Genomic DNA, 13760 nt, shown 5'->3' on the forward strand with positions numbered 1-13760 from the left:
ACATTAAAAATTTTTAAAAAATTTAAGGGAGAAAAAAGAACTTTTTAGAATCACAAAATTCTGTAAATCAGTGTTCTTGCTATTGACAGGAATAGTATATTAATTACTTACAGTATGTTAGGGTGCTCCTTCTCTCTGCCTATAAGATGTGGCCAGTTGAAGTTTCTATCATGTGAAGATTTACAGAGAGCTATCTGGTGAGTACGTGAGACAGTTATTTGACCTATATATGGTAATCGTAACATGTTTCTCTTTAGCTTGGTTCTACAGCCATTGGGATCCAGACATCAGAGGGTGTGTGCCTAACTGTGGAGAAGAGAATTACTTCCCCACTGATGGAGCCCAGCAGCATTGAGAAAATTGTAGAGATTGATGCTCACATAGGTAAGGAGTGGAGGAAAGCTGTTCTGTAGGATCTGGTCTGGGTTAATTAGTCCTCTATGATGTTCCAAGGAAGGTTTATGAAATGAACACGTTATCCCCTTGTTAGCTATTATTTTCCAGGCAGTAGGTCAGAATGCGTAAATGTAGGAGTAGGAGGCTGTTGCAGGACTCATTTATGTTTAACCTACTCCCAGAAGTTCCTTTCCCCTCAAATTTAGACTTGGTAAATGTGATGGTTGTTGAAATATGCAAAGGTTGAGATCTTTGAAGTGACTACAAGTTATAAGAATAATATAGACTTGCCTAGATCAGTCTTCCTCCTTTGTTTTCAGATTATCTTTGTATTCCTTGTTGCCTCTACCCACTTTTTTGGTCTTTAATTCCCCCGCCTTGGCTTCTGACATCATTGTATAATAGTATTACAGGGTGAGTAATTCTACTTATTTATAGAATGGCATTTTATTTGGCTATCCAAATTTTCTTAACCTGTCTAGTCATCTAATTAATGAAGCATTGGCAAAATAATTAATTGCTTGAAGGCATCAGAACCAAATGCCATGGTGACTCTGGGAGCTTGATATTATCTCTTTCATAGATACAGAAACTGAAATTTTATTTTTTAAGATTGGAACATTGTGTCTTCTTTAACTCAAGTCACTTGTCTTTTGAAGGTAGCTCAGTGTCACTATGTTCAACAAATTGAGAGCCTACAATGTGCCAGACCTTATGCTAGATACCAGGATATAGAAAGGAATAAGACATAGTCCTTGTTTTACAGGAGCATACAGTCTAATTGTGGTGGTGGACATGTAAGTAAGTCAATGCAATTAAGTGACAAAAGTATTAAGAAAGACTAGTGTGTTCTTAGTAGGAGTACAAGGGAAGAAATAATTAGTTTTGCCTGGAGTCAGCGGTAGTGGGGCTTTCAGAAAAGGATTCCATGAAAGTGATTTTGAGCTGAGTTTAATTCTGAAAGATAAGGAAGTGTACACAAGGCAAACAAGTGTCTGGGTATAGCAAGGGAGAGCATTCTAGTCAGGGGGAATAGAAATGACTGAAGCCATCGTGGTGTAAAATATAAAATACCATGGCACAAGCAGTTTTGTAGGCCTGGGCCATGAACTGCAGCAGCAGATGAGTCGGTCAGAGAGCGGAATTCCTTTTTTACCACACTGAAGGGCTTCAATGTAATCCTTTTGCAAGGATGGGAAAGGTTTTAAGCAATGAGGTAATAGGATCCCATTATAATTTTAGAAAGGCCATTCTGATAATGATATTAAAGATAGACTAAAGAGGGCTGAAACTGGAGGCACGGAGGCCAGTTGAAAAATTTGTAATAGTCCAAACAAAGAGATGGTGAAGGTTTTAACCAACACAGTAGCCAGAGAATGGAGAGGAAGATAGAAATTGACAGAACTTGTGATCTGATTGATAGTGAGGGCCAAGGAAGAAGACGGGGTCTGGAAGGGAAATGAGTGTGTGATATGTCCAAGTAGATATATTAAGGAAGTTATTTGGCTTTATATGTCTGAAACTTGGGAGAGAAACTTAGGCTGGAGATTTAGATTGGAGCCATGGCATGCAAAATAACAGTTATAGCCATAATCGTGACAGCTTGGGCCATCAGGCAAACTCTCTCTGATATAACTAGTTGCTTTGTGTTTGGGACAGAGAGGCAAAAGGCTTTTGATTTATTCGAGAGTCCTCCACTGTAGTCCATAGTGAGGTGATTTTCTTTTCCTTGTTTCCCAGGTTGGGGCATTAGTATTTGCTTCGTTTGAAAATGTATCATCGTCTACAAAGAGTGCTAAAGGGATGCTTAGGGATGTAATACGTGGAAATTCATGTTTGGTTAGCTGCTTTTCTCTGGGCTTATTTTTATCGTCTGGACTTCTGTGTCATTGTGGATGGTTTTTTGTTTCTAATATCATTAATACTTGGGTTCAGTGCAGATCATTTCCTATCTAATCTTTTGGGTATAAAATGCCATGGGATAGCTGAATGGCTGCCGTGGTTCCAATCCAGAATTTCAGGATTTCCTGAGTGGATGAAAGAGTTTTACAAGGATTTGGCCACTGGGTCACTGTCGCTTTTACATTGCAGGTTGTGCCATGAGTGGGCTAATTGCTGATGCTAAGACTTTAATTGATAAAGCCAGAGTGGAGACACAGGTAAAATTGGCATTATCTCCTTTTTACCAGGATGCTTGAGTTCCTTGTTTAGTGATTATCTAGCTGCCTGGGCTATACTGCAGGTACCTGTGTCAATATTAGATGTGGCTCTTGGGAGTAATTTTGGGTAGAATTCCCAGTTAGAACTTCCTGGGGCTTGGAGTTTATCTGTCCAATCATTGCAGTTTTAAAGAGGCTCTGGTCAGTAGTGCTGACAGTGTCTTCCTTTTTTTTTTGGCTTTGCCTATATATAAAGCATGCATTGTTTCCTAATTGACTTTGTGTGGGAGCATCATGGCAGGAGGTGGACGTAGTTAAAGGATATTCTCCCCTCAGCTGCCTTTGCTGCCAGGCTTGTAAATAACAGCCCTCCTTTGGTGAGTAATAACTTGTACCAACTGACAAATACTGGTCAGGGATACTTTTTTTTTTTTTTAAACTTTGTAGCTGCTGCTTGAAGATAGGCTAGTAAGAAAAATACATCACATGGTAAAATTTTTTGTACTTATTTGCAAGTTTGCTGTCTGTACTTATGTAAGAATAAGTCATTTAAACATCAACAGAATAAGCTAGAGTCTTTGAGGGAAAGAGGCACTTTTAGTTTTTGAAAGAGTAAACTTGGTGCTTTGAGGCATAACCCTCTTTTTCAAGGCAGTAATTCTCTTGTCCGTCGTTGCTTAGAGTCCTTGTGATATGTTTATTTCCAGAGCTATTTCTCTTCCTCTCATGTACTCCCAAGTACTCAGGGTTAATGTTAATTAAGAAAACCACATTTGAGCCTTCAGTTTTCAATCCCAGTTTAAAGGGATGTGCGTAGTGAGATGGTGGGCTGCTTTAATGTCCTTATTAGAAGGTTGTACCATGCTTTGCTCTTCTTCTAGAACCACTGGTTCACCTACAATGAGACAATGACAGTGGAGAGTGTGACCCAAGCTGTGTCTAATCTGGCTTTGCAGTTTGGAGAAGAAGATGCAGATCCAGGTGCCATGGTGAGTGTGATACTTCTGTCGAGTTTTCTTATTGTTCTATGGGACTTAGGACATTTGTCCTGTGAACATAACATTCCCAGCCCCTCTCACCTCCTTACTTTATAGCCATTTATCTTAATATCTCTTATTTTTTGGTTCTAGTCTCGTCCCTTTGGAGTAGCATTATTATTTGGAGGAGTTGATGAGAAAGGACCCCAGCTGTAAGTACCATTTTGTAATTTTCCCCCATGCTTTTGCGGGGAATTATTTTAATTTGGGGTGGAGACTGAGAAGATTATTGTAGACTATTAGCCAGGTATTAGCACACACCTGTAGTCCCAGCTACTTGAAGGCTGAGGCAGGAGGATCTCTTGAGCCTGGGAGTTGTTATCCAGGCTGTAGTGAGCTATGATCATGCCACTGCACTCCAGCCTGGATAACAGAGCCAGACCCCCTCTCTTTAAAAAATACATTAAAAAAAGATTATTGTAAAAAGGGCTATTGTAGAGTGTGTGAGTGTGTATGTATATACCTATATATATGGCTTCTAATACTAAAGTTTAGTGATTCTATACTGTTTGCACAAATTTGGGGATTCCATGAAGAATTCCCCTATTGGAACCAGTGCTAATTCTGGAAGGAATTAGAAGTAACTTGTTACTATAGTCAGGGTATGTTTTAGAGCTTTGCTCTGGAATGTTGATCTGATCCTCATCCTCAAATATTTCTAAGATGGGCATAAACAAGTACCATATTTATACATACTATACTTCTAAATCCCTAAGGAAGGTACTAATTTTCTTAAACAGTTTTTAAAATGTCTGGTTTCTCCAGACATAGAACATCTTTTAGATCTGTGCCTCAATATTTCAGTGGTGTTTCCTGGCTGCAGGGCCAAGCATTTATACTTTGTTTTAGTGAGACGTTTGTTACATAAAGTGCCACCACTCCTGAGCATTTTAGTCCTCATTTTGGGGGTTTTGCAGGTTTCATATGGACCCATCTGGGACCTTTGTACAGTGTGATGCTCGAGCAATTGGCTCTGCTTCAGAGGGTGCCCAGAGCTCCTTGCAAGAAGTTTACCACAAGGTAATTAAGTATTCTCACAACTCTTACTATTTTTTTTAATCATGGTATAATTTACATATAATAAAATGTGCAAACCTTAAGAGTTCAGTTCTGTTTTGACAATTGCAAAACAAGATAAATAACACTTTCATCACCACCAGAAAAATGCTCATCCACATTCCAGTCAATCTCTTTCCCTCCCTTGCAACCATGTTTACCACCATGTTTACCACTGTCCATTAGTTTTGTCTGTTGTGCTTCGTTATAAATGGAATTAAACAGTCAGTTTGTATCTGTTTTGTTTAACACACTGTTTTTGAGATCCATTCATGTTGTTCCAGTATTTCCGTTTGATGGCTGAGTAATATACCATGGTATGGATGTACCACAATACGTTTATCCTCTATCTTCACAGCTTTACTTAGCACTTTACAATTGGCTCTTGAAGCAAGTGGGCATTTGGTATTTTCTTTGTGAGATGGGAAGATTTGGTTTTGGGTAACTCATTGGTGTGATTGAAGGCTGCTCTACTTATTCAGGTGGTTCATACAGGGATGCCTGCTCACATTAGCTCCTAATGGTATTGCTTTTACATGTGGAGGAAATTAGGTACAAAACAGGGTAAATTTGAATTTTCTAAACCATTGGGCTACCTCTTAGATCATTTGGGCATTATTGTTCATTGGATATTACCAATAATATTATCTTCTAAATTAAAAGAGGAATTCAAATGTACACAAGACTAGTCTATCCCTTTCCCCTTCTTCAAAGATTACTTTGGTTGGTGACTTTATTGTGGCTCACAATAAGGTTTGGGTTTTTTTTTTCCTGAAAAAATGTATTCTACTTATTTGCCATTTACTTGAGTTCTGGAGATACTTGTAATGCACCATACTAAGTAAGATGTTTGACATACTTGCTAAATACTTTTTTCAGTGAGATAAAGGGAAAATCTTTGAAGGAAGGACGGATTGTGTATAATTAATAGGCATCTTCTTGCCTTCTTTGTTTCAAGTCTATGACTTTGAAAGAAGCCATCAAGTCTTCACTCATCATCCTCAAACAAGTAATGGAGGAGAAGCTGAATGCAACAAACATTGAGGTACTTTCTGTTTTATTGTTGGATTTTTTTTGTTTTTTTTTTTAAGAGATGAGGTCTGGCTATATTGCCTAGACTGGTCTTGAACTCATGAGTTCAAGTAGTCCTCCCACCCCAGCCTCTCGAGTAGCTGGGACTACAGGTGCACACACCATGCCTGGTTAATGTTTTTTAATTTTTTTAGAGATGGGGTCTTGCTGTGTTGCCCAGACTGGTCTTAAACTCCTGGCCTCAGGCAATTCTCCTGCCTCAGCCTACTGAGTACCTGGGACTATAGGTGAGAGCCACTGCACCTGGCTGTTTTATTGTTTTTTATTCAGATATCATAGCTGGCATTGCTGAAGACTACATAGATCATGGAAATGACATTTTTGTATATTTAGTTCCTAAGAAATTATTAACAGCCTTTGAATAATAAGCAGCTTTAGTAAAGTGGTGCTGGCAGAAGCCAGAATTCAGTGAGTTAAAGAATGAGGCCTGGCAAGGTGGCTCACGCCTGTAATCCCAGCACTTTGGGAGGCCAAGGCAGGCAGATCACTTGAGGCCAGGAGTTCGAGACCAGTCTGGCCAGCATGGCAAAACCCCGACTCTACCAAAAATACAAATACTAACCAGGTGTGGTGGCACGCACCTGTAGTTCCAGCTACTCGGGAGGCTGGGGCATGAGAATTGATTGAACCCAGGATTCGGAAGTTGCAGTGAGCTGAGATTGTGATACTGCGCTCCAACCTGGGCGATAGAGCGAGACTCTGTCTCAAAAATAAAATAAAAAGAATGAAAGGGAGATGATGAGTGGAGAAAACAATAGTATGCTGCTTTCTCAAGAAGTTTGATTAGTGTCGGCAGAAGATAGCATTAAAGAAAAGGATTGTGTCTTTTTAAGGATGTGGAAAAGTCTTGAAAATATAAACGGAGATGAAACTAGTGTATAGAAAAATGTTGAAAGAGTTGGGCGCAGTGGCCTGTAATCCCAGCACTTTGGGAGGCTGAGACAGGTGGATCGCTTGAGGGCAGGAGTTCAAGACCAGCCTGCCCAACATGGTGAAACCCCATCTCTACTAAAAATACAAAAATTAGCCAGGCGTGGTGGTGGACGCCTGTAATCCCAGCTACTTGGGACGCTGAGGCATGAGAATCGCTTGAACCCGGGAGGTGGAGGTTACAGTGAGCCGAGATTGCACCACTGCACTCCAGCCTGGGCGACAGAACGAGACTCCGTCTCAAAAAAAAAAAAAGCTGAAAGAAATAAAAGGAGAGATTAGGATAGTGATGGAAAAGTTATAGAAGAGGTAAGGCATGGTACACATGAAGGAGTTGGTTTTGAAAAGTAAAATTCATTCAGCATCATATTGAGTACCCATTATATAGCAGGTATTATGCTAGATGCCCAGGGTTACAGACACAGAAAATCCAATTCCTATTCAAGTAGTATACTGTGTAGTGCAGGGAACATATAGATAATAAGAACCTGGGGTGATACTTCTATAATAGCAGTAAAAACAGATTCCTGTGAGTATGTATAACTTAGACTAAAGCATTAGGGAAGCTTCTTGGAAGAGGTGATGTCTGGAAAAGGGAGCAGAAAGGTATTCCAGGAAGATGGGACAACATGTGCAAAGGGTTCAAGATGTAAAAATAATATTGTGGGTAAAGGAAACTTTGAGGTTTTGTCTGACCGCTGAGGTGTGGGATGTATATAAGATGGTGGGGGACGGTAAGGGATGAGACTGGAGAGGTATGGACCAGCTTGGGAATGTCCTTTTTCAGTATGCTAAGAGTAGACAGGAGCAAAGGAAGTAATGATGGGTAAAGATAGGTGGGTTTGGCGGTAAACCTGGAGAGATGTCCCACATTTCCCCAGATTTTTCCTAGTGATTGTAAGGTCATCTGCCGAGGGTAGGTGAATGCAACAGTAAAATTGAGAATGGGAAATATTTGGAAAAGTCGTTATGAGAAGACAGGGAAGAGTAAAAGGATTGCTGGGCCATATTAAAATCATTGTTGAGGCCAGTAATCCCAGCACTTTGGGAGGCCAAGGCAGGAAGATCACGTGAGGCCAGAAGTTCGAGACTAGCCTGGCCAACATAGTGAAACCCCGTCTCTACTAAAAAAATACAAAAAATTAGCTGGGTGTGGTGGTGCGTGCCTGTAATCTCAGCTATTCGGGAGGCTGAGGCATGAGAATTGCTTGAACCTGGGCAGTAGAGGTTGCAGTGAGCTGAGATTGCACTCCAGCTGCACTCCACCCTGGGCAACAGCACGAAACTCTGTCTCAAAAAAAAAATAAATAAAATTTAAAGGCCAACCAAGGCTGTAATTATATATCAGTAATTAAACCAATCAGTACTTACCAGGATATTTGTTGACCACACTCATGAGAAAATGGATGGTTGGATTAATCCATGGTAGGGGATTGACTAGTTAAGAACAGAAGATTAGAGAGGACTGGAGAGTATTGTTGGTGAATGTCTCACCCATAGAACCAGCTTTCATAGGCTGCTGGGAAAGGTCAGTCTAAGAAGGACTGACATTTGGGAGCCACTGCTCTAGAGCCCATCTGCTTTAAGTTCTTAGTCCATTAGTTGTTCCTTGGAGCTCCAGCCTCCCTACATGAACTGCTTCCCCTAAGAAAAGGAAAATATCCGGCCAGGCGTGGTGGCTCATACCTGTAATCTCAGCACTTTGGGAGGCCGAGGCTGGCGGATCACGAGGTCAGGAGATTGAGACCATCCTGGCTAACAGGGTGAAACCCCTTCTCTACTAAAAATACAAAAAAAATTAGCCAGGTGTGGTGGCGGGCGCCTATAGTCCCAGCTACTCCAGAGGCTGAGGCAGGAGAAGCGTGAACCCGTGAGGCGGAGCTTGCAGTGAGCCGAGATCATGCCGCGCCACTGCACTCCAGCCTGGGCGACAGAGCGAGACTCTGTCTCAAAATATATATATATATCCAAGTTACATCTTACATCTTTCTTTTTAAGAAAATCTTTATATGTACCTCCTTCTATCGAGTGTCCTTACTTTCAATGAACTTTTTTGAGATATAATTTATATACAGTAAAATGTACCTATTTTAAGTTTACAATTCAGCGGATGTTGACAAATGTACAACCCCCAGTATCTGTCACCCCAGTCATTATATTGATCCTCCCAAAAAGTTCTCTCATGTCCCTTTGTAGTCTCTTCCCCCACATTGATCTACTTTTTGTCACTATAGATTTGTTTTGTGTTCTAGAATTTCATATAAATGTTTTTGTTTGTTTTTTTAAGAGATGAGGTCTGGCTATATTGCCTAGACTGGTCTTGAACTCATGAGCTCAAGTAGTCCTCCCACCCCAGCCTCTCGAGTAGCTGGGACTACAGGTGCACACACCATGCCTGGCTAATGTTTTTTAATTTTTTTAGAGATGGGGTCTTGCTGTGTTGCCCAGACTGGTCTTAAACTCCTGGCCTCAGGCAGTTATCCTGCCTCAGCCTCCTGAGTAATTGGGACTATAGGTGACTATAGGGACTATACTTCTTTCACTTGGCATGATTTTGAGATTCACCCGTGTTGCATCAATTCTGTTACATTTCATTGCTGAGTGCTATTTCATCCATCCTATTTTTTCACCTTTATTGCCAAGTCTCCTCCAAACAGAACCTGTATTATCTCCACTGCTTCACCTCTCATTTACTCCTCAATCACTACTATTTGTTTCAGCTTTTATTATTTCCATGAGACTGCTCCTTGCTAAGATAACTCTTATTTGTCAGATTTCATGGTCACTCTTTGGAACTATCATTTGACTTTTTTGAAGGATTCACCTCAGATTTGACAGTTCTAAAATTAAAATCATTATCTTTCCTAAAAACCATTTCATCTTCCCATATTTCTAATCTTGGTTGATGACACCCCCAGTGTACTTGTCATTCACAGAAGAAACCTGGAAGACTTTGACTTCCCTTCCCTTTTACTCAGTCATTTCTTTGCTCCCTTATAAATAACTCCCAAATCAATGTCCCTTCTCCATCCCTACTTCCAGTGCCGCCTTTTGTTCAGGTTCCCATTTTTCCCCTACCTTGTGTATTTTCAGAGGCTTCCTAATTAATCTTGCCCTCCTCCATTTCGGTCCATTTTTTCCTCATTGTGCTACTATAGTGGATTTTCTAAGCTATATCTAATCTTAATGGTTCTCCACTTAAAAAATATTTTCTGGCTGGACATGTGGCTCACACCTGTAATCCCAGCACTTTGGTAAGCCAAGATGGGTGGATCACTTGAGGCCAGGAGTTCAAGACCAGCCAGGCCAATATGGTGAAACCCCTGTCTCTAATAAAAATACAAGAAATTAGCTAAGCACGGTGACATGTGCCTGTAATCCCAGGTACTTGGGAGGCTGAGGCATGAGAATTGCTTGAACCCAGGAGGCGGAGGTTGCAGTGAGCTGGAATCACGCCACTGCACTCCAGAGCGAGACTCTGTCTCAAAAACAAAAAACAAAAAAACACCTTTTCTGACTTCTATTGTCTGTGAGATAAATTCCAAAATTCTTTTCATGGCATAATTCACTACTTCTTAAGTCATTTGTTTAATCTATTAGAGACTTTGCTAAGCATTTTACATGCAATTACTTCTCTTAATCTTCACAACACTTCTATGAGATAGAAATTCCTATTCCGAAAATCTTATTTTACAGAAGAGGAAACTGGCTTTGAGACGGTAGGGCCAACAGGTAAATGGTAGAGTCAGGATTTGAATCCAGGTCTGGTCTTAGGTCTTATACTTTTAACCACTTTAACGTACTGTCTCCCATGAGCTCTGACCCCCTACTCCCTCTCCTTTTCACGTCATATTCCATGTGCAAGCTGTGGTCTAGCCATACAGAATTACTTTCAGTTTTGCAAACATGTCGTGTTCTTTTGTGGTTCTGTGCATTTGCACATTGTTTGCCCTTCCTGTCTTTGACTGTCTGACCCATTCTTGCCATGCTTTAATACACAACTCAAAAGTTGCTTCTCCCTGAAGCCTTCCTGGGCTCCTCCAGATCACTCTTAAACATATTCTTAGTTCTATTACAACACTTACCTGACATTGAACACATTTGGCATCTAGCACTTAGTAAATAAAGACTTTCTTCATCTTTGGATCCTTAGTCACAAGTACATGTAACTAATACACAGGTGCTTAGTAATTAATTATTGGTGAAATAAATTGAAAGAAAATATCTGTTCTACCTGCTTCATAGAGATGTTTTTTGAAAGTGAGATAATAAATAGAAAAGTATCTTTCATATTATGCAAATACATTTATTATTATGCAAATGTAAGGGATTATTTTTACTTATCTAGTGATGAGCAACTTCCTGAAGGCAGTCCTTGGCTCAGACGCTATTATTAATAGTATTGATTTGCGTTCCAGTTCTTCTGTAGGACTGTTCCACTCAAGAGTTTTCCCAGTTTCTGCTTTTTAGCCCCTGTAATGTTTTGAGAAGGCTAGCCTGAGTCATGAGTGAAATTCTTTAGGCCCTCACTCTTTAGATTATTGCTGTTATATTTCTCTGTCCTCATGTCATTGATCATCAAGTAAAGATATATCTTAAGAGAAGCAGTAGTAACATTTTTATTTATTTATTTATTTATTTGAGACAGGATCTCACTTTGTTGCCTGGGCTAAGTGCAGTGGTGCGATCTCGGCTCACTGCAACCTCCACATCCCACGTTCAAGCGATTCTTGTGCCTCAGCTGGGCCTACAGGCGTGCGCCACCATGCCCGACTAATTATTGTATTTTTAGTAGAGACAGGGTTTTGCCATGTTCACCAGGCTGGTCTCGAACTCCTGACCTCAAGTGATCTGCCTGCCCCAGCCTCCCAAAGTGCCAGAATTGAAGGAATTACAGGCTACCACGCCTGGCCAAGAGAAGCAGTAATAGTATTTGTATGTTTAAATATCCTTGGAATGGAACTCATGGTCTACATGGTAAACTAATTGTTTACCTATATTTTGCAGATATATTTGGGACTTTTCTGACATTTCATGTAATTAGAGGTATATCTTTTAGGAGAATCTAGAGGAGACTACAAGCTTTGAGAGGAGAACTTTTTTTTTTAAGTCTGTTCCCAGATATCAGATGTCTTAAGACGTGCAGCAGTCTTTCTGAATTTTACTTATAGATGAGGCAGAGGATACTAAACATCATATAACTGGATTATGCTGATTCTCTCTAGCAACTTTCAAGTTACATTAAATATTAGTACTGAAAATTACTTTAAAATGCCCTACTATATTTAATTTTAAAAAATTATTATTAATTAATTTATTGTTTTAGACAGAGCCTCTTTCTGTCACCCAGGCTGGAGTGCAGTGGGATGATCACAACTCACTGCAGCCACAACCTCCCAGGGTCAAGCAATTCTCCCACCTCAGCCTTCTGAGTACGTGGGACACAGGCGTTTGCTACACCCCCTGCTAGTTTTTTGGGGTTTTTTTTTGGTAGACACGGGGTCTCCCTGTGTTGTCCAGGCTGGTTTTTGACTCTCGGGCTCAAGTGATCCTCCCGCCTCAGTCTCCCAAAGTGCTGGGGTTACAAGCATGAGCTACTGTTTCCAGCCATGTGTTTAATTTTAAAAATTGAAGAAAAAAGACACTATGAGGAAATGACATGTAAAACACAAATCTTTTGAGGCAAATGTGAAGTGGCACCTATTGCTCAGTATTGCCCAAAACTGTGGGACATGATCAACAGAGAGAATGGAAAACCTAGTCATGATAGTTAAATTTGAAATTAACCATCTTCTGACCCTAGTTTTTTATTGTTGTTGTTGCTTTTAAATGTAAATATAATCTGGATTTCCAGTTATTACTGATATCTTCAGCAGTCACAACTGATTTCCTATGCCAGTGTTAATGAAATCTTTTCTTGGCCAGTTCTTTTAAAAAAACGTAACAGGCCAGGTGCAGTAGCTCACATCTGTAATCCTAGCACTTTGGGAAGCCGAGGTGGGCAGATCACCTGAGGTTGGGAGTTCGAGACCAGCCTGACCAACATGGAGAATCGCCATCTCTACTAAAAATACAAAATTAGCCGGGTGTGGTGGCGCATGTCTGTAATCCCAGCTACTCGAGAGGCTGAGGCAGGAGAATCGCTTGAACCCGGGAGGCGGAGGTTGCGGTGAGCCTAGATCACGCCATTGCACTCCAGCCTGAACAACAAGAGCGAAACTCCATCTCAAAACAAAAACAAAAACAAACAAAAAAAACTTTTTTGTTAAGTTTTGCCACATAAACAATTTTAGAGAAAATACCTGACAACAGTTAATGATTATTTGTTGTAGGCAATAATGGTCTAAGCACTTTATATATATTAACATTTAATCCTCACAACTACTCTATGAATTAGCTATTCTTATTGTCCTCATTGTACAGATGAAGAAATAGAGGCACAGAGTGGCCAAGTAACCTCAAGTCACACACACAAGCTCAACTTTTAAGTATTTAAGTATACTTCAAATATATTTCTAAAGGAGTCTTTAACAGAAAAAAGTACTGACTCCATGTACTTTGCTGCTGCTTTTGTGATCCCTGTTGAAGTGACTTCAAGAAGTGACAATGATGCCAGGCATTTGGTTAAGTATGATGTGGTGAGTTAACCTTAAAATAGAAAATTTGGTCAATAAGCATTTTTATTTTGGAGCCAGAGAGCTATTTTAGGGACCTGCTGCCTGGAAAGGATATCCTTGGGACAGCAGATCCCTTAGTTCCTAATGAATAGCTGCATCACCAACACAGCTTCTCCTGACCATGGTAGGGCCATCAGCAGGCCCTGAGTTAATAACTCAGCCCAGCTTATTAACCCTTCTGTTTTCTTTCCAGCTAGCCACAGTGCAGCCTGGCCAGAATTTCCACATGTTCACAAAGGAAGAACTTGAAGAGGTTATCAAGGACATTTAAGGAATCCTGATCCTCAGAACTTCTCTGGGACAATTTCAGTTCTAATAATGTCCTTAAATTTTATTTCCAGCTCCTGTTCCTTGGAAAATCTCCATTGTATGTGTATTTTTTTTAATGATGTCTGTACATAAAGGCAGTTCTG

At 40.3% G+C, this 13760-nt stretch overlaps 1 protein-coding gene across 1 annotated transcript; it reads left to right on the forward strand.

Annotated features, from left to right (window-relative positions):
• Positions 1 to 239: 239 nt before the first annotated feature.
• Positions 240 to 13663, forward strand: LOC129394605 (proteasome subunit alpha type-5-like). Its single transcript, XM_055102519.2, has 7 exons — positions 240 to 384; positions 2488 to 2555; positions 3437 to 3544; positions 3686 to 3744; positions 4510 to 4612; positions 5607 to 5693; positions 13541 to 13663. Exons 1-7 carry the CDS (start codon positions 336 to 338, stop codon positions 13616 to 13618), a joined length of 552 nt encoding a protein of 183 aa, XP_054958494.1. The 5' UTR covers positions 240 to 335; the 3' UTR covers positions 13619 to 13663.
• The last annotated feature ends 97 nt before the right edge of the window (positions 13664 to 13760 follow it).

Source organism: Pan paniscus, chromosome 1, assembly GCF_029289425.2.
Source record: "Pan paniscus chromosome 1, NHGRI_mPanPan1-v2.0_pri, whole genome shotgun sequence".
Classification (NCBI taxonomy): Eukaryota; Metazoa; Chordata; class Mammalia; order Primates; family Hominidae; genus Pan; species Pan paniscus.